Genomic DNA, 26,943 nt, shown 5'->3' with positions numbered 1-26,943 from the left:
AGAAGATATAGATGTATAGACTAACTGCATTAACTGCAAATGAAAAAAGAATAAAAGATATTAAAAGAAAGAAAGAAAGATAGAAAGGAAGGAAGGAAGGAAGGAAGGAAGGAAGAAAGGAAGGAAGGAAGGAAAGAGAAAAATGAGAAGAGAAAACAGAATGGCTGGTCGAAAGCGAATAAAAGGAAAGCTGAAATAATAAGTGACGCGTCGATGTTTGAAGGAAAACGATGAAGTTCGTCGTCGACGTTGGCTTTATTGATCCTAGGAAAAACAAACTAAAAAGAAAAAAAAAACAATAAAGAAGAAAAAAACATAAAAGAAAAGATAAGAATCGGATAAAAAAATACTGTTTCGTTCTCTCCTAATATTTCGCACCTTTTCCTTTTCTTTTCTTCATTATTTGTATTCATTGATAACGATGAAAAAAACCATACATGAAAACATTAAAGGAACGTTCGTTTATATTTTCTTTTTCTTCTTCTTTCTTTTCTTTTTTCTTTTTTTTTTTTTTTATTCTAATTTAATATGTTGAATGTAATGGACGCCCATTTATACAAACTTCCTTTATAATGTTTTAACAACGTTTTTTTGTGACGTTTAAAAGATTCGCGGTATAGTCCCTAATAAAAATATAAAATCTTAATGAAAACCAATATGCAAAATGAAAAAAAGAATATAATTAATCTATTTCAATTATTAAGCGACAGATATTAATTATGAAAGATATTAAAATGAACGATACATAAATTTGTTGCCATTTGATTTGGCATTAAAAATTATGGAAAAACTTATTAAAAGTGATCTTAAATTCGTTCTGGACGATCAATTATCGAGGTTTCTCGAGGCTAAGATGATAAAAGCGAAAGATAGAGTCCTACGTGAGGGTAAGTCAAAGTATAATAATAAACACGAGTATGAAACAATGCAGAGGGCGAAGGAAGGGAGGAAGGGAGGCAAGGAGAGAGGGAGGTAGGATGATAAAACGAATAAAGAGAGACAAGAGTAAGGAAGTGGAAGAAAATGTTGGTATGGTGGCGCAGGCTTAGGACGAGAAATACAGAGAAAGAGAAAGATGGATAGATACATAGATAGATAGAAAGAGAAAGAGAGAGCGCGAGAGAGAAAGAGAAAGAGAAAGAAACACAGTAGATGGGAAGTGGAGAACGCGCTCGAGTCAGACACGAAGCGAATGAGTAAGAGAGAGAAAGACAGAGAGAAAGAGAGAGAGAGAGAGAGAGAGAGAGAGACGGTCGGTGGTCGGTTCGGCCGACTATTTCATTACCTTCGCCTCGATCCTTGGCCGCAGTGCAAAGAGAACCGGCGCGTTCGACGCGCGTGTTCCTGTCTCGTTCGTGTCTATCGTAAGGATCTCGAGAAGCGGAGGCGGGAAATCGTTTATCCTAGAACGCGTGCGTCATATTTTCAAAGGGATCTTTTATCCTAGGATAAAAAGAAACCTCATCTTTTTTTCTTTTTCTTATTTTTATTCTACATTTCCCGTTTGTTTCCTTGTTATTTTCTATTTCGCAATAAGAAAAAGAATAATTAAAAAAAGAAACCGAGAAATTAATTAAGAGTAAGATCGAATGAGTTTGAGTTTGTTTATATCGATCGATCGATCGATATATATCCATATATGTGTATATATCGATATATCGAACAAAGTATCGATTAAATCCTACGATCCTGTACGAGTTAGGAAGATCGAAGCGAACGAGTGAACCAGTTTTCACGATCGACCGCAGACAACCGCAAGCTTCGAGTCCGCGAGATCGATCCGCCTGGATCGTGTTTGCATCTCGATCTATGATCTACGAAGACCTCGTTGACACCGACGATTTCTTTCCTTCTTTTTCGTCTTTCTATTCGTCTTCGTCTTCTCTCACGTCAGGTAAGTTTTTGAAATCTTTTCTTTTTTTCGTTTATCTTTTTATCATTTTTTAAAGAAAGTTAGTATTTCGAATAATTGCGAACAATATGATTTGAAAAAAAATATATACTCAGAAATTATATACAAATACTTTTTCATAATTGTATCTATATATAATAATTGTAAATTTCTTATTTTTTTTTTCTTTTCTTTTCTAATTGATTATGTTTATCGTTTAGAAAAAATGTCAAAAAATTATGCCCACTTTGTTGTAAAGTAGTAACTAATAGTTCCAATTTTTTTTTAATTTCCTTTTTTTGACATCGTTTATAACAAGTTTACTTTTGAAAAAGAAGAAATATTTAAAAATTACGTTCACCTTTCTATAGAATCTTTTATAAAGTATATAACAGTTTTAATTTTATTTCATTTTAATTATATCTCCAAGAGGAATACCACATGAAGTATGAAACGGTTAAAAAAATGTTCTTAAGTTTCCTTCGAGATATCGTATCAATCGTTGATCCATAATTAAGCAATAACTCGATCAGAAAGAAAGGAATATAAAAGAAGAATAGACAAATAGTTAGCATACAAGGTGTACAATCATTTTTATACTTACACACACATATGTAATAATCATTAGCCCAGATATTAAGTATTCACGCTTTTTTATTACGAAGACAAAGCGAATTTCGCGCCGAGACGTAGGAAGTCGTTAGGCCAATGTGCGCACGCGTTCATAAACTTGACGATGTGAGCTATTTCTCTTTTACTTATTATTATTATAATTATTATTATTATTAAACAATTTTTAGAAGACAACTCACACGTATTTAGATTAATTAATTGTAGGGCACATTATTAATTAAATATTATTATTAATTTTGATAACACGTATATCCATAAGTTTAAATTGCGACATTATTTCATGAAAACAAAAATCTAATTACTTAATCCGATATCTATTTAATATCAATAGTACGTACAAACGAATATATTTATCGTAATAATTGAGGTGATGCATCAGTTCTATTATTTTCAAATCGTGTCTTTAATAATCGTCGTTCGACCTCGTCGACTCGCGAACGGTATATTTTTTTCTTTTTTCTTTTTCTTTTTTTTTTTTTTTTTTAATTAACGCTAGTTTCCGTAACGCGCTATTAATTTTCACGGATGGCTATTACCAAGACAAAGTAGTATAGTATAATATGGACATATATAACGAGAAAAAAGAAGAGGGAGACAGAGACAGAGAGAGAGAGAGAGAGAAAGAGAGAGAGAGAAAAGGAAGTGAACATATAATTTTTCTTCGAACGATTCACTCGATATACCTACATGCATAAAGTTACACTACGTATCATGTATATACGAAATTATGTTACTTCTAACACACACTATTACACACATATATACACATCATCAAGCTCATGTAAATTTGCTGCGATTGCGTCATGCGGTGTAATATATACGTGGTGTATAATTCGGTACAAAATTAGTCCTTAGAGTCGTCGAACATGTTTACACACACATGCATGAAAGTGCACACGCGGTACAGTGCGCACATAGACACGCACACACATTTGTGAAATTTAAAAAGCGTTTCGAACATCGAATTCGCCGTCTGACTTTTCCAAGAGATGACATAAGTTCAACAAGCGAGTATACACCATATTTGTACGTGTGAGTACGCACGTATGTACACAAACACATACCTATATGCAATCATACTCGTTAACTCGAGATTTCGCCTGTTTATACGATCGTTCTGGTTTCGTTCGTGCGAGAGAGAACGTGAAATTACGCGCTACTTCGTGGAAAAACGAGGACGAGAAAATTCTTTACTCTATACCGAAAACTTAGTCTCGAGTTACTACTTAAAATGATTAATTCAATAGAAATAGTATTGTTCTTCTGTTTTCTACACTCGATCGCACGGATTTCAATAAAAATCTGGGCGTGCGTGCACGTTCCTGATTAATCTTTGTAATGTAATTAACCTCATTAATTGTAATAATAATTATTATTACTAATAATTATATTTCTTTTATTACTCATTTATTTATTTATTTTTTATTTTAAGTAAATATTAACTCGTCGATATTACAAGGTTTTTCATAAATAAATTTATTTCAATTGAATGCATTTATTCAATTATTTTTCTATAAACAGTATGATCAATTTTTTATTTGTTTTATTTCCTTTTTATTTTTTCATTTCCTTTTTACTAAATTAAATCGTTCATTAACATATTTTGATATCGCAAAATATTTTCATAGATAAATATGTTCTACTTAAATATATTAAATCTTTTGATCCGATCAATATGTCTTTTTTATCTTATTGTTTTCTTTTTTTTCTCTGTTTTTTAATGACTTTTTATAGTATTAGAATGCGGATAAAGCTACTTTCATAATGATTAGCTCCGTCTGAAATGTATCTTAGATTTACTTTTTTTCATAGGATGTATTATAATTGATAATATGTTGTCGAATAATAATCAGATACATGAGGAGTCTTTCGATATTATATAGTCGTATAACTTAAAGAAAGAATGCACATTGAAAGCGCTTATGACGATTTTGTACACCTGACACGCTCGACTTTAAACTTAGTTATTATCGGAATGATAATATAATGGATGCAGTTCGTAAAGAAATGAAAGAGAAAGAATACTAAAAAGAGAGAAAAAGAGAGAAGAGAAAAGAAAGAGACAGACAGATAAAGAGAAAGACAGGAAGAGAGGAATATAAAACATAAGTTTTTACGACGTTCTAAGGATTAACTTAGAACGTCGTATGCGCTTAGAATCGTTCGAGAAGATAAAACGACCGTGAGAGAATTCTTCATCCTCATTGGAACCGTGAATTTTCTTGTGCTATAACGTGACGGACCATCGAAAGTGGGTCTTTGCAATTTTATACTCCATTTACGTTCGATAGAAAACTCGAACATCGGTTTTATCCTTTAAATCATTTGTATAATATGTTTTGTTATTTATACTGATTAATTTTTTGAAAGTCGTATCTAAACGATGATAATGATATCTTTTCCCTCTTGCTTTTAATATTTTCAAAATTGTAATATTTCAATATTTTTATATTTTTTAATATTTCTAACTTTTTCTTTTTCCTTTTATATATTTTTTACACGCACAGACATACATACAACTTTTTTATATGATCACATAATTTTTTTAAATTGATTTAAGAATTGTATTTTTAATTATAGATAAACATATAAGTGTATGCACTTATTCACTGATTGAACGAAATGTTTGATCGTACACATAAAATAATTTCTGATTACATTCGTTCATAGGTTGAAAGTTCATATCGATAAATACGAAAGATTTTCTCCGATTTTCGTAATAAACATATTTTACGTAAGAATATATATGCATATATGCGAAAGAACGATTCGTAGATGAGGAACAAAATCGTGATGTTACGTAATCGTTATGCCATATTTCGATGTATTTCGAAGAGATACTTTATTATCTAAAGTATACATTGGAATGTTAGCATAACGTTGTCTATTAGCACTCTACTTAATAATCCTTGCTCTGTAAAGGACTTTCGCATGATTACCTTGCGTTCTCTTTTTCATATTTCATTGTATCACTTCTTTTTATTATATTATTATTATCATCTATTTATTAATATTTTGTTGTTTATTTCTATTTTTATCTTCGTTTAAGACAAGTTTACGTGACCACGGAGAAAGGTAAAGTCACGTCTGTTAATCTAGAAAGTATATCAGATTTGAAAGTTATTCGTTCAGTATGTTGCGCATGTATATGTATATATATGTATAAGTATGTGTTTGCGGCTATGTATGTGTTCGTGAATCAACTCTTTCATAATCATAAGCTGTCACTCGAATTGTAATCGCTCTCTTCTTAAGAAGATCATGCTTCCTGGAGCTAAGAAACTCTCTTTGATTCGAGATTGTGGATTAGATTATCTAATCGCTCATAAAAGTGCATGTTAAATGTATAATCAGTCATGATATTTCATGTAAGATTTTGACATTCGATAGAGAGAGGAAGAGAGAAAAAAAGAATATTTTACATTTATTATAATTTGTAATATACGTATGTATATATGTAAAACATATATCATACATTCGTACGTCCTTTTGGTGGACTAATTTTAAAGATGCATAATCGAAATGTAGAAAATGCAATGTAAAATTCTTTTTCTCTTTTTATTCCTTTTTCCTTTTTTTTTTTTTTCATTTCAAGAATAGCGATTAGAAAAAATCCGTCGGTCATACAATCACGAAGTGGAACATTAATGAGATTTAAATTGATTTGCTCATATACATTGGCACATAAAATGGTCTCAAGGTTCTTTAATATATCGTGTCTTAAGCGATTACAATCAGTTTCTTGATTCCGCTCGATTGGACTCGCTAGTTTCCACAGAAATAAGAACACTGCATACTATTTATGATATGCACACACATACATATATATATACGTTATATATATATATTCTTTTTTTTCTATATATGTATATATATGTGCAATGTGCATAATCGTGATCTCGTAGAACGAATCGTACAACTGACTTAACTTACATTCGTTGGAACTGTTCAACGTGTAAGTAGAAGAACGCGAGAAGGGAAAGTTGAAATGTTTTGTCGATATTATCTCATTAACGTGAATATTTAGATATTTTATTATTTTTTGCAATTGTTATCTTTACTATTGTTGAGAACCATAATAAAAAAAAACTTCTTTTTCCTTTTTAATTTTGTTAATTAATCATCTAGAATTTATAAAGAAAACAATTGATTAACCCTTCAAAGTTAATCTGCTTATTATTATTATTATTAATATTATTATTATATTTTTTTTAATAAAATTAATAAATTAATTTATTTTTGAATCATAAATCATATAAGATATATCACATTATTAAACGTGATATATTATTTTCTCTCTAATTTGAAAATAATAATAATATATCCGTTTAAAATATTTTATAATATAATGCGTAGCAGAATCTATTTAGAACAGTTGTGAAAGAGCCGGTTTATTTTTTTCGTCTATTTGTTTCTTTTTTGTCTTTTTCATTTCTATTTCTTCTTTTTTTTTAAGATACGAAAAGGTACGGTATGTGAAAACTGGTTGTGGTTTCCTTACGTATTTCGCAATGAATTGAACGTGGAACCGTGTGAAACTATACGAAACGATAAATGGAATCGGGAGAGGTATCTTTTAACTAGATAACCTCATGATATACTATACGTGCCTTTTATTCAAAGATCGAAAGCATTTGATTTTCTCGTGATAGATAGAAAGCAGAAGCGTGCAACTGTCGAACGCATGGTTGCTTATAAAAATACAATGTTTTCCTTTCCATCTTTTGATAACATCATGCACCTGCCTAACACTTTCCTATAGTACTTCTTTTTGTGCCTTTTTTTAATCTAATTAATTTTTAATTGGAAAAAAGAAGAATCGATAAAAGAGCGAAATAAATGATATAATAATATAATAGGAAGTACGGGGGATAGGCCAAAAGTTTTCAAATGACTTTAAAAAGCAATCGTACTCCTGTTCTTATTTTTTGTTCAACTAATATTTAATGTATACTTAGAAATAAGAAAAAAAGGATAAAATACGTTAGAATGATAATGGAATTTTTTATTTCTTCTTTTTTTCTCCATTTATATCATTTTTAATTTGAGAAAGAAGAGTGGATAAGAGGAAAAACATAATATACAAAAAATACGTGAGAATGACGGTAAGATTATTTTTTTATTCTTTTATAATTATTTTTTAATTCGAGGAAGAAAAATAGAGATAAGCGAAAAAGAAAATAAGACATTTAAGGATATAACGACGAAATTATTATTACAGCGTTGCTCTATCTAATTGGTTTTTAATTAGAGAAAGAAAAATTGGCGACCGACAAAAAAAAAGAGAAAATTAAGGACAAAATGATTAATTCCTTTTTATTCTTTATTTAATTAATTTCTAATTCTATATGTGAAAATTAGACAAGTATGAAAGAAAAGAAAAAAATAAATAAAATTAATAATTGCATTATTATATTTTTTTCTCGATTGCCAATTAATTTTTAATTTGAGAAAGAGAAGTAGCAAAAAGAAAAAGGATGATGATGATATTATTCCCATGCCATTTAAATTGTTTTCATTCATCTTTTTTTTGGAGTAAATTCTTTTTAAGTTCTTTATATTTTCGAACAAGTAGAACAGTAGATATGAGCAATATATATACATAAAAAAGAAACTTATATTAACTATCAATGAATATAATTATAATGATGATGACGATGATGATAATAATAATAATAATAATAATAATAATAATAATAATAATAATAATAATAATAATAAAAATAAAATCTTGATCAAACGTTGCGGTTTCATAATCGTGAACGCATAAGACGTCGGAAGACAAAATGGATCAGGATTTTAATTGCGATAGGTTGACTTACGATCATGCTCGAGGGAATGAAATCATAGTATGTCTTGCTATAGTTTCATTGAAAATTCCGTTCTTTGTAGATAAACACATACGTGTACACACACGCACACACACATATATATACATATATATAAATACATATATGCATCCATGTACACATGTACTTTCCTTGGCGAGAGAGGGCGAAGCGAAACGTGTGCGAGCACACGTAACCGACCGCGCCTTAACGTTCTTGTGAAAGTATCATTATCTATAGAATAGACACGATAAGGAAGAAAATCGGTGAAACCATGATGTAAGGGGTGAGACAATGATAAGGGGTATGTAATAATAGTTTGCAATAAATTCGCTGAGAATATCGAATGGGGAAACAATACGACTCTAACGTCACGTTCCGATGACTGACTTGGATGATGATCGAGAAATTACGTAATCGTATGATAATGTTTAAAAAGAGTATTATTTATTTCGTGTATATGTATCTATTATGCCTGTTACATATGTGCATTATACACATAATATGTCAATGTACGATTATGTTTAAAAAAGTATATATATATAATTATATATATAGAAAGAGATAGATAGAGAGAAAGAGAGAGAGAGAGAGAGAAAGAATGAATAACATATATAATATATATGGTATATATTATGTTTCTTACATATATGTATAATTATATATGTGGAGATTATATTATATTACACGTATGTAATTTATTTCTTTTCTTTTTTTTTTAATATCGTAAGTAAAAGATATAAAATTTAATTTAAAAAATATAGTAAATAATTTAAATTTATTTTTGAGAAAATATATATATATATATACTTTTTTTAATAAGTGATTTTTGTTATTGAAAATATTGATTTATTTCTTTTAGATGAAATAACTTTTTAAATGAAAATGAATGACTTTTTGAATGAAAAGAAACTAATAATATTTTAAATAAGTGGGATTATTGTTACAAATGAACTGAATGAATTTCTTTGAAAATAATCCTGCTTATAGAGAGGCGCGTAGATAATTGACTTCTCTAGACAAGTGCCGTCAAGGAAATATCGAGATCTTACGATCTACGATCTCGTTTGTGCAATCGTGAGTGATTCTACGTTCGAGATACTCGTAGCAAGTCACTACGCAATTGTATGGAATTGTTTAATGACTGCGAAAGCTTCGTCGAGTCATTGAAATCATACTTGTTATCAATATACACGTTAATCGAAAGGAGGCCAATTCGATAATATCGAACCGAAGCCGATTAAAAAGATCTTTTTTCGTTTCACTTTATCAAGAGATTTTAATCTTGTCCGATTAGATGTTTTTTATATTACTATGAATAATATTATTATATAAACATTTTTGTATAATAATACACGTTGAACCATTTAAACTTTGTATCACGAATATATCTTATTTATATTTATATATTATATATAAACATAATATTATATTATTTATATTATATAGTATAATTTTCTATTATTGAAAAATTTGTAATTTATATATATATATTATTATTATTATTATTATTATCATCATTATTAGATTTTCATATTATATAATATTACACTCTTTAAAAATATCCATATTTATTTTTAAATATAATTTTACAAGTTCAATTATAAATATTAGATAAATTTCTCCTACAAAATTATCTCAAACGGTATGAAACAAACAAAAGATATGAATGAAAAGAGATAAGAAAAACGTAATGATTACAAACATATACTCTTTAGTTATTAGTATTTATATCAGCGTCTTTCTATAGGTACTTTCTGGTACGTTGAAGTGAGTAGTGATCAGTGTGAGAAAAGGAGGGGAGAGAGAGTAACGGAGGTAGGAAGAGTGAGAAAGAGAGACGTACGAGTATATATATATAAACAGGGCCCCTTCGGGCCTTGACCACTCTCACTTTCCTCGAGGCGTGAATTTAATCGTATCTCGAGTTCCGTATCACCCAGTTAAATATCTCTTCTACGAGGGAGGTTCTAATAATTAACTGAGTAAATTAGTATTCCCTCGTTCGGATTATTATCTCTTATCGAATCATTTACTTCCTACATAAGTTTAACACTCCCCTCCTTAGTATTTTTGCTTTCTTTCTTTCTCTTTTTTTTTCATTTCTTTTTTTCTTTTTTTTTTTCAATTTTATGAAAGGAAGAAAGTGTGAATGAACTCGGTGCTACTTTAATTGATACTTTTTCTTTTTTTCTTTCTTTCTCTCTCTCCCTCTCCCTCTTTTCGTTCTATTTTTTAAGAATTTTATGAAAGTGAATGTATTGGTTCCTGCTTTAAATTAATATTTTTCTTCTTTCTTTTCTCATAAGTTTATAAAACGTAGGAAATGCTTCTATTTTGTATTGATTATCGTATTAATTCTCTCTGTTTTGTATTGATACTCGTATCAATCGCGAATGATCTTGATCATAATTTGTATTTAATGAAACTTTTTAAAAGGAAAAATTTGATTTGAGGATTAGAAGAAGGAATACACAAAATACGGAAGTATGAGATCGTTCGTTTAATTTTATTGTAGAAAGAAAATGATCGACGTTAAAAAGCACGATTTCGATTTAGCCAACTCGACCGCAAGGAGTGTTCCTTCAATGATCATTCGACTTTCACACAGATAAATGAGGAATATTTTCTTCTTCGGGAATAATCGTTTATTTTTTTCTTATCCTTCTTTTTTTCTTTTTTATTTCCTTTTTATTTCTATTTTTTTTCTTTCTCTTTTATTTATTTCAAGAAGACGAGAGTACGAGAGAAATTGGCATAATAAATGAATATTTACGAGGATCTGATCGTAAGACGTGACGAGTAAGAAGAATTTGTAAAATGTACTAGCAATGAGAAAAAAATCCCACGGTAAATAACTTTCCTATTGTATTTATCTAATTACCCATCATGTTCTCTCGTTATGAGTTGATTTCAAGCAAACCTCTTGTTCTTTTTTGCTACGAGTATTACTACTACGACTACTATACTACTACACTACTACTATATACTACTACTACTACTACTACTACTACTACTACTACTACTACTACTACTACTACTACTACTACTACTACTACTAATAATAATAATAATAATAATAATAACGACTTCTACCATCATTCTACCATTGAGTGATGTTTGTGAATATTGTTGAATAAAAAAAGAAAATAAAAAAAGAGGATCATGTATTTTACGTGAATTACGATTTATGAAAATAAAATGACGAAAGATAATCTATATTGGATCGAGCTCTCTTTCCTTTGACCTTGTTTCAAATCGAAAATTTGTAATGATTTTATGATGAAATTTATGAATCTAGTTTTTCTTATTTGTTTATACAAACGAAATAATAATCAATAAGTGTCAGTAAAAAGTACGATTGAGAGCCACTGTATAAAAGAAAAGTACTCCATACTTTAAATGAAACTTGTACTAAAAGCATTTGCTTGCTAAACCAAAGGATTAAACTATATAGAGTGTTCCAAATATCTTCGATTGGATTAACTTTTTCTCTCGTTTTCTCTCTCTCTCTCTCTCTCTCTCTCTCTCTCTCTCTCTCTTAAGATTACCCTACATATAATTAAATGACGAAACGAGTAGAAAAAGAACTTACGACAAATACATACTAATACCAAAATATCATATAGATAAATATATATTACGTATATATATATGTGTGTGTGTGTATATATATATAAAATTGAGAAATAGATGTAATAATAAAGGCAATGAGACTTTTAAATATATGGAGAACGGAAGTGGAATGGAGTCGGAGTCGAGTAGAGTAGAGTCGGTCAGTCTGACAGGTCGGGCACGTGGATATATCGGTGTTGTTCGCGGTAGAGAGCTGAGTACGTTCACCAGGGCAACGAATGCACTTGCACTTTTTAAGAGAACCTGTTTCCTCAGCAACTACGCCGACACACAACCATCGTCGTTTGGCGAAAACCACACCCACGAAAGAGAAAGAAAGAAAGGGAGAAAGAGAAACGGTACATACATATGAGAGAAGAAAAAAATATATATATCTTTTACATATATTATAGATATAGATATACATACATATGTGATATATGTAAAAGAAAAAAATATTGTATGCTTTCGAAAGATAGAGATTAATAAAAAGAGAGAAGATAAAATAATATGGAAAAAGAGAAAGAGTAAAAGAATAAGAGTAAAAAAGTAGACAGAGTGAAACAGTAATAGAAAAAGAGAAAGAAACAAAGTAATAGAGAAAGAGAGAGAGAAAGAGAGATAGAATAATAAAAAGAAAGAGAAAGACAGAGTGATAGAGTAATAGAAAAAGATAAAGAGAACGAGAGTAGTAGAGAGAAATAAAGAAGGAAAGATAGATAGATAGAGAAGAAAGAAAGACAAAGAAGGGTAAAAAGAGGGAGAAAGAGAGAGAGGAGAAGATAGAGTTGTTCTTCTCTATCGCACCTTCAGAGCCGGGAAAGGAGGAAACTCCCGTTACTTTGTCGAAGGAACAGCGGGAAAATAATGGAACGGTGTTTCGTCGTTACGATTTGCAAGAAGACTTCACCTTCATCTTTGCATACCTGTGAGAAAGTCATCACGATATTGAACGATAGTTGATTCAAAACGCTATTGGTTTCCTCCTTCAACTTTTCTTAACATCGATAAATAACGCGTCTCGCTTGGCTTTTGTGTTATGTAGAACGAACGAACGAACGAATGAACGAAAGCTTTCTTCTCTAACGACGTCCGAGTGATTTACTTGCACGATCACGTATACGGACATGTCTATGATGCTTCTTGAGAAAATATATTGGTATAGACCTCGGTATATATCGTAGATGTCTACATATGTATGTTTTTAACTAACCCGAATCAATCAATCTAATGACTTGGAGTTACGTAGTAAAAAATATGATTCGATTTATCGCTTATCGTGTTAATTATTAATTAACAGTGATGAACAGCTCACGGACCGCGGCAAAAGCGTTGCGCAGTTCATTAGGTGAAATATAAAAAATTTAACGAGAAAAAATAAAAAAAAAGAAAAAATAGATTACCAAAAATAGATAATGAGGAATGACTAAAAAATTTTTCTTAAGATAGTAATCTCGATCATATCTATTAATATTGAAATATTTAAATATTATGAGAAACAGAACCAAGGGTAAAGTTGTTTGATTAATATATTAAATATTTAATATCGCGTTCAGTACGTTACATTTAATCAGATTTTCAATTTCGAATCACCGTCGAACAAATGTCGTTCATCACTGAATTACTCCTGATTATAATTCGAGATATGTTTTTTCTTTCCTTTTTTTTTTGTAAAAGCAGAGTCACAATAAATTTATTTATTATATCTTACTTTATCCTTTGTTTAATATATACAATTTGATTGATTGCCTTATTTTAAGATCGTTTAAAGATACTCTTGATTCTCGCGTAGTATTGTCACGTTGCCACATTCATTATATTAATTTATTGAAATCTTGCGTAAGCGCGGATTGTTTTTATGACAAATGTGTTTTTTTGATCTCTATTTCTGCTTTTTTGTTATATATATATATATATAGTATATGTATATAAAATTTTGTAAACATGTATATAGGACAAAGAAATATTATGTATATATATCGTATGAAAAAAAATTAGAAAAATAGTTTGCAGGAAAAAAAACAAGAAAAATATATATATATAATTGTGACTAATTCTCAGTTCATTTACAATTGCTAAATTTTACGAGGAAAATGTAATATGTATTGCAAAAGTACGCTGTTGGGAAGGTACGAACGTCATAACAATTTTTTTTCAAATAGAAATCGATATTTTAATCTGGACAGAAGTTATAGAGAATATCAATACCAACGAATACCTGCAGTACATCTCTTCATTAATATTTCATCGAGTTATACCGCACCGAAGTTTAACAAACTGTTCAATCGCAATAATATTCTTTATGACTACTGAAGGCCATCGCGTTTTAAAAACATGAAAAAAATATGCAAATAGAATGAATGAAACAAGAAAAAAGAAAAAAAAAACAAACAAGAAAAAAAATTGATCAAGAAACTTATTGATATTATCAGCAAAATTAATCGCATTATTGCGATTTAGAATAAAATCGGATATATTTGACTATATCGTTTAAAATGAGATCCCGTATATATTAAAAATCAATGTATGACTGAGATCAATTGATTTATCAATTATAGGCGAATGTAATTTAAATATTAAGGAATATTTTTAATAGTTTTGATTAAAATCGAATGATTTTCTTTTCTTATAACGCAGCCCAAAAAGGCATGTGCCTTACGTAAGGAAAACAAAAGAAATATGATTATTTCGTTTCCCTCGAGGCCAATCGCCATCGTATATCGGTTGTTTCGGTCGGACCGCTTCTTGAACTTTCACTGCCGTTTTTATTATAACGTACACTCGTTACGCGTCGTTCGTTTCATCTTTGTTTACCGTTTAGAAATCGTCGTTCTGGTTCCTTTCGTCCTTCCATTTCATTATTATTTCACGAAATGAAACGGAAGAGTTTGGAGAACGAAAAGAGTATTGTCTTTTTCAAATAAAAATTTACATTAAAAAGAAAGGAAAGGAAAAAAAAATAAATAAATAAAATAAAAGAAATAAAAATAGAAAAAAAAGAATTTGTTTCTTTTTTTCGTTCGATTTTTTCTTTCTTTTGCTTTTTTTCTCTTTTAAATAAGTATTCACTCTTGTGTCATTTTAGGATGAAAGCAGAAAAAAAATATGGAACCTTACTGTTATTGGTCCTTTTCGATTTGGCATCATCGGCCATGGTTTTACCAAGACCACCATCATCGCCCAATCATATACACGAGGATCGTGACTTTAACGAGCGAAAAATTTACGAGGGAGGTAAATCCGTTCATGGTTTCTTTCAAAACACTAACGTCGAGAGGCCTGACACGGACAATAATTACAGGTAAATCAATTCTATCAAGTGAAACTATCGAATTCTCTATTCTTTTTCTTTTTTGGTTTCTTGCTCTGTTCTTTTTTTTTCTTTTCAAACGCATACTCGTGAAATCTGTTACAACACGATGCTAGTAAAGATTATTAGTATACATTGTCTATATACATATATGAGATTACCTAATCACAGAGTGGCTAGATTATCCCTTCACGGATTTATTTTCTCTTATTTCTTTTCTCTTTTTGTTCTTTTCTTCTTCTTATTTCTCTCTTTAATCTCTTCCTTTTTTCTTTCTTTCTTTCTTTCTTTCTTTCTTTCTTTCTTTCTTTCTTCCTTCGTTTCGTTTCGTTTCGTTTAATCGGTATTGAAATTACACACCGTAGTCAAGCCAGATCACTTTCGCTCGTAGCTTGGAGAGCTCATTGCTAAATGATGGATGTCCCAGAAACGAGGCTAACTCGTTACCCTGCTCACAAAGACGGTAAAAGTCGTCCAAACGTGTTATTACGGTTTCACGAGAAGAAAGAAATCTCATTGTTTGCTACAATTCTAATTTTACGATAATGACTTTTTCTTTTTCTTTTTTTTTTCATTTTCTAGATTGGTGGAAATTGAAGTCCAGGGTGCTGGTGATGTAGATCCGGAAAATCTTCAAGGATTGGTCCATGCTGTTTTGAAGAATCAACAAACTATAGAATCTTCAAACGAGAGTTATCCAAATCCCGAAGTTGTACCGAACTCTATATTAGGCGTAAGAAATATTGGGATATCGTCGAACTTTCGTTTGGATGGTTACGACGACACGGAGAAAAGAGTATTATTGAGCCCACCAAAGTTACACAATCTCGATGAAAAATTGTATTATTTGAAAAGTGGTAAACCAAAGGTATATGTTAACGTAAGAGGTAACAGTGGTACATTTAGGAAGATAGAGACAGGTCCTAGAAGTACCTTGAGCGAAGGTCCATTGGATTATTTAAGAGTAACCAGACCATTCGAGAGACAAACTGATTGGAAAACGAAACATGAGAAGAAAGTAAGACCACCGAAAAAGTTTGATCGACTTGTACATGATCCCGATGGTTTTGAGGATTCGAAGAATTCATTGAAAAACACGAAAGTTAATGGAATCAAGGAACGAGCCTGGGCTCTTGGTTCTGAACATTTGTCTACAACAGAAAACTCTATGGTTACATCGAGCGAATTACCCAAACAAATTCCAGCACCGCCTAGCAAAGTACCTAATAGACTCCTTATGGCTCAAACTACACCTGTGCAAAGGTATTCATTGAGAAGGACCGATGTTTTACCAAGTTATAAAGTCTACGAGGATTGACGAGATACCTGGGCCAAGACCATGAAAAGTTGTTGTCCAGGAGTGTTAATGAAAATCGTTGTTGTGGACCTCTCAAGCTGAGGGTTAAGGAATTAGCAGAAACGCCAAATGATGATCACGATCGATTAATTTGTTATATATATATGTGTGTGTGTGTGTATATATATATATATATATATATATATATATATGTACATATATATATATTGTCTTCCAATATGTTTTGATTACGAGTGACAGTGGGATAAATTTGGAATTTTTACATTGAAAATTTCTCAATGAATCTTATTCGTCAATCGTTAGAACAAATTATCCATTCTAATTAAATTGTGAAAATTCAATGTAAATTTGTAAATTATATCGACGAGGAACTAGCTGTGATTTTCGTGCAGAAAAGAAAAAAAAAAGAAAAATATAAGTTGTTTCGTATTTTGTAAAAAAGAAATAAAAAGGAAAAGAACAAAAACAAAAGAAGAATTCAAGCTAATGTCAAAGCTTTCTGATACTTGATTAGTATTCAAAACAAATTTACAGATTCGTTATTTATAATAGATAATATATGGCTTGTATTATATATAATTTAACTAATATTATATATATATATATAAGAAAGAGAAAGAGAGAGAGAGAGAGAATAAAATAAAAATCATGTGTAGTAATATATTATTAAAGTATAAGTATCGAGCAATAAAAAATGCCGATATAATGTCTGATAAAATGACACTTACCTGTTCAGCTTTCAACGTGAGTTCTATGAAGATCTGTTGCAATTTCTCATTCACAAAGTTGATGCAGAATTGTTCAAAACCATTTTTTTCGAAGATTTCGAAACCATAAATATCCAATATTCCAATTTCATAACTATCTGCATTGGTTTCCATTGCTGAATTAACTTTCTACAATTGAGAAATATAAAAAGATCTATGATAAATTTTATCCTTCAAAAATAAGAAAAGAAAAAAGCAAAAAAAGAAGAAAAATAAATAAATAAAAAAGTACACACAAAAAAGTAAAGAAAATAGTTAAGTATGAATATATTCATATTTATGTACCTTGACCAAATGATCAAAAAGTCTCGTATAAACGTCCTTGGCCAATGCATCACGCGCGTAAAGAGCTTGTTCGACATTCAAAGTCACGTCGACGCTTTCAGACTGACTTCCCCATTTTGATTCGAATTCACGCGACGTCAGCTTGTGCGACAACTGTTCCCCAGAGACTCCAAAAAGGTAAGCAGGAAAATCGAGAACTGAAACCGATAAAACGTGATAAGAACGATACAACATTTGTCATGTCTTTTTTTTTTAATGCCAAGGAATTAAAAAAAAACTCAAAATTTTTGACAGATTTAAATTATTCCAAAAAATCTTAAAATTTTTAATTTAATTCACATAATTTTCTAATATGACATTTTCGACTTATTTCAAACAATTAAAAATGTATAAAATTACTAACTTACATTATCTTTTACATAAAATTAGAAACGTGATTTCTTACATTAACATTTTGTTTATCAAAAATTGTAACAAATTTTTTTAAATATGGCAGAATTCAATTTTCAAGTATGAAATTGTCACATTATTTAAATATTGATTCTCTTATCTTATCCTTCGATAAAGTAGAAAGAAACCTAATTAAAATACTAACACTGCTTATCAGCGACTTGTGAATAATTTCCTTTCTCGATGAATTGAATATTTCCAACATGAAGTATTCCTGCTACCAGCTTGAAGATATCAAATACTTCACTGTCTTGTATTCCCATAACTCGCAAAGCTAAAAAAAAAGTGAAAGAAATAGAAAAAAGTAAACAAACAAAAGAAATTATCAACATTCGAGAACGAAATTGTTCATGAAAAAAAATTTGTAATACCTTTCAACGTTTCTTGAAAATCACGAGCGTCGTTAGTGCTTTCTACTTTATGATTACCACCATAACTCAAATATTGATAATAATCAAGATCAGTCAATCCCAATTCAGCTGTGAAGCACAACATAACGTTATTTAGTAACTTCTTAAATTTACATTGTATAAATAAAATAAAAAAACCAACTAAATCTTCAAAATTCTTATCACGTCTAATATCTTCTTTTTACTTACACTTCATTTGAGAGTCGGCACCGGTTACCAACTGATAAAATATATGAAAGTTTCTTTCTCCAGGATTATGACAGGTAACTCTCGATTTCTCTAATAAAAAATTTGATATTTTTCCACCGTTAGGTTGTCCACCTGTACCGAATTGTATCTCCACATATTTGCCCTGATAATAAAGAATCAATTAGATTAATCGATTAAATAAATCGAAATTTTTGCTATATTTTAAGATATAACCACACATAGCTATATCCATATATAATAAAAATTATATATATATATATATATATATATATATAATTTTATAGAAATATGATTGAAACGTACAAATCTGCTGCTATTATTATTCCGCATCGTCTTGGCATTGCCAAAAGCTTCTAAAAGAGGATTCGACTCCAAGATCACATCTTTCACTCTTTGTACCCTTTCACCACCTCCACTGACCCTGGCTATATATGACATTATGTACTTAGCTGCTACGGTTTTGCCAGCTCCGGATTCGCCACTAAAAGCAATACATATTTAGAGAGAATGTTTTAAAAAAAATAAAGATATATATGTACATATATAGTTATGTATATACATATGTGTGCATTTACCTTATAATAACACATTGGCTCTCATTATCGATCAACATATTTCTATACATTTCGTCTGCTAATCCGTAAATATGTGGAGGATTTTCGTAAGGTGCCTACAAAAAAAAGTTAAAATATAAATATAATATATGATATAAATATTATGGATACACATATTAAATAAATTAAAAGTAATAAATATATATTATTTAAATGTGAATTTAAAAAAGTATGCATTATTAAATATCTGAATTAAACGATATACATTAAATAAATAAATAAATGGATAATATTTATTATTATAATAATGAATATTTATAATTTGAATATTAAGTAAATAAATCAATACATATACATTGAGATATAAAACATTTCAATGTGGTAAAAGTTCCTGTAAGTATACAAAATATATGTGTATCACCAGTGTAAAGAGCTTTATCATTCTTCAGGGGCCATCGATATACGTATACATTTATTTGATAATAATGTACAATATATAAAGAGAGTAAAAAAAGCATTTAGAAACTTACGGCTCCTTGGTAAATTTCCACTTCTTTCTCACCAAAATATGGCATTTGTTTAAAGGGGTTGATCGATACCAAAACAGGACCAATGCATGTCTGACAGGCATTAAGGAAATTTTTCAAAGTCATGCTGTACTCTAGTAATCGGGTTAACGATTGTAACGAATTGACCAAGAAAGGATAAAATAGAAGGTAAAAAAAAATAGTTTGAAAAATGAGAAGAGAATGTGATTATATAAAGATAATAATATCTTTTTTTAACTCTTTTTTATTAGATAAAATATTGAAAAGTTTCTTTATTTCTTAGAAACAACTTTAAATTCGGATTATTCATTTTGTTAGAGTTTCTTAAATTAAGCAAACAAATGAGAAATTTTTTAAATGTTGTTATTCGATGAAAGAAACGAGAAGTTATGTATTTGTATGTTTATGTGATATCAAATTTATAACAAAAAAGCAATATTTTAAACAATAGTTTAAACATATATGTTTAAACATATTGATCTATAATTTTTCGAAAGGATACGAATATATAATCGTCCATATATCTTTTTTTGAGATTCTCGATAATAGCATCTTCGGAAATCTTAGGAAGCAATACCATGTCATCCACCCCAGAAACTTTGACATTTTGACTTTGCCAGTGATAAACCTGAAAAAATATATATATTAAAAATATCGAAAAGTTATAAAAATACAGTACACATAATTATTAGTTTATTAATATCAATCCAACATCTATAATAATTTTTTAATATAAAAATAATAAAAAAAAAAACGTTCATTTTTGATATAAATGTATTCACTATTTGTACGGATATAATTAAAGAAAAAAAATTAACAATATGACATGTTTATTTATTTTTTTTTTAAGTGAAGAATGGTAATATAGATAGATGAATAGATAATATAGAATGATGGGTTTTTTCTTTCTTTTTTTATGTGTAATCAAACGTAAGGAACGTCGATTAGTTTTCATTAGTCAAAGCTTTCTAAAACAGCTTTAGCTATTAACATTTAATTGACACAGATTCAAATGAATGAAAAGAGAAAAAAGACATGTAGGTCGAGATAGGGAAGTGTCATTGTTTTAGATTTTAACTGTGTTACCTTCATTAACCCCCATATATCGTTTGTCAGTGTGCCATGGAAATCTTATTAGGATTCTCTTCGGCCTCTACGACTTTTGATGATACTGATAGGTTTTGACGTGTAACGTTGCTTGCTCGAGAAAATCGATTGAACCTCGAATAAATAGTAGAATTCTCGGTTCTCTTTAAAACTTTCATGAAAATACGATTTCTATTTTAACCAATGAGATGACCTTATAAAATGCTTTCTAAATGTCTAATTTAAAAACAATTTAAATTTTTATAGTTAGATTTTATCACTCATAAAATTTCATAAATATTAAATTTAAATCAAATTGTTTTGAATCTGAAGAAATGATTTTAAAAGATTTCTATATAAAATGATGTCAAAGATATTATATAGGAAGTTTCATTTAAATTGAAACATCTTTTTAAAATGTTTTGTATAAAAATTTTTGAACTTTTTGAGACCATTTAAAGGTCCACAAAATTTGATATTTTATCGTATTATCTAAAATAACGATGATATTTCAAGCGTTACAATTAGATAAGATATACTATATAATTTAAAATACTCGCGTAATTAATTATAGAAAGCGCTATTTTGAACGAACACATTCACTGAAAATGATACAAGTGAAATCTTCATTTTCATTTTCACGTGTTATTCATCTTCTAACAAGCGAAAAGAGAAATCGAAGATTCTAACGTTCATTCACGCTTACGTGATAATTTATGTTTAGATTAATTTTCCTATATCTGCGCGAGCAAAACTATATATTTATAATATAAGAGAATTCGACATTAATTTCCGTATTACTCTAAATATATATATATATATATGTGTGTGTGTGTGTGTGTGTGTGTGTGTGTGTGTATATTTATATATATATTTAAAGATTAAAACAGAAAATAAAATAAAAAAACTCTAGCAAATAATGAAACTACTATATCTCATCAAGAATATTTATCGACATTGACTGTACTAATTCTTATTGTTAGTTTTAAAAATTACATCAAGAAAGCGAGATGTAATCTACAAAATTATTCGAATAAATAATAGATCTGACGTGGAAGTAGATGTAACTATGTTGACGACATGCGATAATCAGGAAGGTTGCTTGGCTCATTGACAGAAATACTGCCAACGTAAGCGTATCGCGTATCGATCCGAAGTTTTAACACTTCGTACAATTTCCGGCTTAGGAACATTTTCCTCGACGAAGAGAGGAGATAACGAGAAGAGATAGTCGCTAAAATACCAGACATTCTTCTATACGATCCTGTCGTCCATAATTCTGTTCTACTATTTAGCATGATTAATATAAAATAAAATTTTTCTTTTTACTTAAATTATTTTTGTATTTTCTTTTTATAATAATAATGAAAATTATTATTATTATTATTAAAAAGAATATTATTAGGAAAAATAAATTAAGTAAGGAAAACCATTTCATAGCATAATTATTGTGTATCGAATAATGAACGTATTATTATAAAGAAATTTTTATGTATAAATTAAAAATCGAAATATATAATTAATTAGAAACTAATTTTGATCGATAGAAAGTAGAATTTAGAATAATTCGAAGAACGATCTCTCTTTCAAGTTAGTTATTTATTTATTAGTTTCATATTATACCTAAGAAAAATCATTTCAATTTGTATTATATTAGTTTCATTGTAATTGCTGGTATAATTACAGCATTCGACACAGTACGTATTATTAAAAAGAAATTTTTGTAACTAAATTAAAAATCACAATATATAATTATTTAAAAATTAATTTCTGGATAGAAAGAAAGTAGAATTCAGGCGAATTCGAAGAATGATTTCTCTTTGAAAGTATTATATTTATTTTTTTATGAATTTATTATCATACGCAGGGGAAGTCATTTCATGGCACTATTATTTCATCCGAATTCAAAGTTATACGTATTATTAAATATAAATTTTAATGTGTAAATTAAAAATTAAAAATATACCGATATTTAATCAATTAAAAATTAATTTCGATCAAAAGCAAATAGAATTTAAATGAATTCGATATACGATATTTCTTTTCGAAATTATGTAATTATTTATTTATTAATTGTACTTTTTGAAGATGCTATTTCATGGCATAGTTATTGTACTCGTAGAATATAAAAAAAAAGAAAAAAGAAAAGAAAGAAAGAAGGAAAGAAAAAAGAAAAAAAAAAGATCTTCACCGCATCCTGAATATAACAGAAAGAGAAATGTGAAAGAAAAGATGAACATCAGTTGGTAAGCAGTGCAGTCATTGTAGTATAGTTATGAGAGAAACGGAAATGGTTCTCCATATTGTCTGTTTCCGTGAATGTTTTTTTTGCTTCTTTTTGCCTTTTTTCTTTTTTGTTCACTTTCACACCTTCCTAATAACAATCGCATAATACAGTTCAAAATATTCCAGAGCTCGAAGTACAGTTTTGTTATTTTTGAAATTTTTACAATTAAATAAATTTTACAATATTTCATTTCAACATTTAATATATAGACCTATGAGATAGTGTTATTCTTTTTATATTCACAATAATTATAACGAATTCAAATATTTTCTAATGAATCTTATCTTAACTTTGTAGAATCCAATTTTTATCATATAAATTTGTATAATCCAATTTTCATGTTGGAAAAAAATATCTTTGCATACGAACTAACAATTAATTTCGTCTAATAATTAAAAAGAAGAAACGAAATAAAGAGATAAAACAATAAAAAAAGAAAAAAGAATATACAAACATACAAGTATATCTGATTTTAAAGTTGTACGGTTGTGATTATAAATGATCAACAACTTAATTTAACTATTTAATTAATAAATTCTTATATTAAATCAAATTGATTAAATAAGAGATGTAGCACGTGTAGCAATAAGGTTTTTGTGAGCAAAATTTCTATCGTAAAATCAAAAGAAAAAATAGAAAAGAAGAAAGAAAGAAAGGAAATTATGGAAGAAACATAAAAAAAGGAAATAGCAAGAAAATGAAGTATAATAAGCTAACAAGAGAATAGAAAAACAAAATAGAATTATTCTTTTTAACAATAGCAAGCAATTGTATCGAGGTCATTGTTCGCTCGTAACAACATAGTCAATAATATCGGATGGATGAGGCCAAAGGATAGGCTTGGCTTAATTATCGACGTAAATCACGAGAGGATATGCTCGTTGTTAGAAGCTAATCCCCGAACGCGGGTCCATTGAGGTGATTTCACGGTTTCCGGCTTCTGCGTGTGCGCGCTCGCTTGGTCTCGTGCAATGAAACTGTCTGTTCGTTCACCGGAATTCCGCCGGCAGCTGCCAACGAGATATTCCTCTCTTCTTCTTCGTGCAATCTCGACGTTCTACCTTTCAACCCATCTATGTTTGTATATATATATATATATATATATGTGTGTACATATGTACTTATGTGTATGTACATGTATGTGAGTGGTGTTGAGACTTAAGAACTTAAAGGTGCACCGCGTATAAGTGATACAAATTTTTACTTCTAAAAACTTGCTAACCATTTTTCTCCTTTTTTAATCGTGATTTATTTTTTATATAGTATAATTTCTTTTTTCTTTTTTTTTTTTTCTTTTTGAAGTAGTAAGTTATATAAATTATATAATAAATGTTATTATACATTAGAATGTATTAAATATATTGTTTAAATAATTATTATGTATAAATATGTTGTTTAATATCAATCTTTTAAGTACATTTATCAAGATTGAAATCGTAAAGGTATGTATATCTCGAATGAGATATGTATATATACATACTATAATTAAATTAATTGTAGCGACATGTTCGTAATTTTAATTGTACTTTCGTGCTTGAGTCTCGTTAAGATAAACCTTTTTTTTGTTGCCCTCATTTTCACGAAAATCAATTAAATGATTAATTACTTAATTAATAACTTCGTCTATATTTCCCTTCAAATGTGCAATTTAATTTGATATACAAATAAAGTCTATGCGAAAAAATCGTTTATTAGTGATTGTGAAATGTTTACTACAATAAATAATCGTCTTAAACAATCGGTATTGTGAAAAACGAAGATAGTTATAGGCATGTAAATTAATTGTACGTAACACGGAATGCATATTTCTCGTAAATATGATCCTCGTAACAGTGATGCTTATTGTTCTAAACAAGCACGTGCCATTAATCAACGTTAATAGATACTTCGTAGAGAATTTCCAAAGCTAATAGGCGTGTTCAAAGATTAGCATATCGTTTGTCACGAGATTAGAGTAAATTTTAGAAATTTTCTGATATTGCAATTATTTCGTAATTAATTACAACTGAAAACAATGATTATAAAGATAAATTATTAAATAAAAAAAGTGAGTATATATATATATATGTAAAAAAAAATAATCTACCAATAACCATATTGAAATGTATAAAAATATATAAAGAAAAAAATAAATATATATGTAACTACATATTTATTAGATATACATACACATAGGACTGTTTCTATGTTAAAAAAAAAGTAGATCAATCCATGAGCTGGATAAAGAGTAGGCAAATAACGTTACATATGTTAACCTTTTTTAATTGTCATACAATAATTACTCGATTTTGACCAAAATAATTTCCGTTTTCGAAGTCGTCATCTTCACCAGAAATAAACGATAAGCGCATAAACAAACAATTTCATTATTAAGCTGTGAACAAGAATTTCGTCGTCTTTTCCTGATTATAAAAGTGCATTAAAATGATTTGGCATCATTTCTATATGTATGTATATTATAAAAATGCCGACTCTTTCGTAAGACAAAAACATTAACCTTCAAAACGCCGATGGTGACACTTGCTTGTTTTGATGCAATGATAAGACAATCTTTTCTGATAAACTCCCGACTAAGTTTTCATATCAGATAAGCTACAAAACATCAAGTTAAAGCACGGAAAAGTGCTTACACATGTATTCAAGAGAACTATGTCTCTTATTTTTTAACAATATTCCGATAGAAATTTTTAAGAATATTCCGAAATTTCGAACCAATTACGCGAGATTCCTTTCAACAATTTATTCCTAATATTATTTTATACATATTCATACATTTATACATAAAAAACAGAAAAAGTAAGATAAAGATCAACTGAACAGTATCGAAAAGAACGAAAACAGCTGTTTACAGGATTGCTAAGTATATTCCATTTTTATGTTACAGGAAAAAGTCATCGTATAGAAATCAATAACATTTGAAACACTGATATCGCGTAAGGACGTCTAAGGCACATACATCTAAAAGGGTACCAGAAATTCATGACGAAAGAGTGATACATATCTGATAACAACGGCCATACAAGACACCATACAGGATGATACAATTACCTCAAAAAATAAGAAATTTTCGTGAGACCTCAACAAACAACATGGTGACAATTTGTACGAATAATTCATATGGAGCCAACTTGAAGAACACATAATGTGACGCCAATTTTCAAAAATATTTATATGATAAAATAATTGTATAAATATAAAACAAAATGCATGTACTATGTATTAACAATCAAAATTAAAAATAAAAATGTTTTATTTCAAAGAAATACAAGGCGTTTTTCAATAAATCCTTCACACAATCCACGATCCAGAACATTTTACTCCCCGATATTGGAAAAAGAGAACATTTTTTCCAGAAACAAATTTCCAACCGAGACAAATGATATTTCAAGAGATGGCAGGCTGAATCCAACCAATAATAGAGAACGTATACGCCCCTGATAGAAATTGCAAACTATTGGTTCCGCGAAAATTTTCTCGACAAATCAGGATTTGTATCCGGGTCACATGAACTGCGAAGAAGTGGCACGCTGAATCCCGCCAATAACAGATATCGTATACGCCCCTTCTAGAAAATACAAACTATTGATTCCGCGAAAAATTTCTCGGCAAATCAGAATTTGTATCCGGGTCACATGAACTGCAAAGGGGTGGTACTCTGATTCCTGCCAATAACGGAGAGCGCATGCGCCTCTGTTAAAAAATACAAACTATTGGTTCCGCGAAAATTTTCTCGACAAACCAGGATTTGTAT

General features: G+C 29.1%; 2 protein-coding genes across 3 annotated transcripts in view; one reads left to right on the top strand and one right to left on the bottom strand.

Moving 5' to 3' along the window:
* LOC122632661 (unconventional myosin-Ie-like) overlaps positions 1-26,943 on the bottom strand; it is a 54,138-nt gene that overhangs the window by 18,955 nt on the left and 8,240 nt on the right. For both annotated transcript variants that reach the window (XM_043819751.1, XM_043819752.1), the window contains exons 3-11: positions 20,322-20,447; positions 19,802-19,891; positions 19,293-19,387; positions 19,021-19,198; positions 18,697-18,859; positions 18,469-18,576; positions 18,243-18,371; positions 17,648-17,844; positions 17,324-17,491 (exon numbers count right to left, since the gene is read on the bottom strand). In XM_043819751.1, the coding sequence (XP_043675686.1) occupies positions 17,324-17,491; positions 17,648-17,844; positions 18,243-18,371; positions 18,469-18,576; positions 18,697-18,859; positions 19,021-19,198; positions 19,293-19,387; positions 19,802-19,891; positions 20,322-20,447 (1,254 nt within the window). The remainder of the gene's footprint in view (positions 1-17,323; positions 17,492-17,647; positions 17,845-18,242; positions 18,372-18,468; positions 18,577-18,696; positions 18,860-19,020; positions 19,199-19,292; positions 19,388-19,801; positions 19,892-20,321; positions 20,448-26,943) is intronic.
* On the top strand, positions 1,555-17,066 carry LOC122632663. The gene is made up of 3 exons (XM_043819755.1): positions 1,555-1,894; positions 15,053-15,268; positions 15,860-17,066. Exons 2-3 carry the CDS (start codon positions 15,054-15,056, stop codon positions 16,593-16,595), a joined length of 951 nt encoding a protein of 316 aa, XP_043675690.1. The 5' UTR covers positions 1,555-1,894; position 15,053; the 3' UTR covers positions 16,596-17,066.

Source organism: Vespula pensylvanica, chromosome 10 (assembly GCF_014466175.1).
Source record: "Vespula pensylvanica isolate Volc-1 chromosome 10, ASM1446617v1, whole genome shotgun sequence".
Classification (NCBI taxonomy): domain Eukaryota; kingdom Metazoa; phylum Arthropoda; class Insecta; order Hymenoptera; family Vespidae; genus Vespula; species Vespula pensylvanica.
This window is presented reverse-complemented; position numbering and strand designations above follow the sequence as displayed.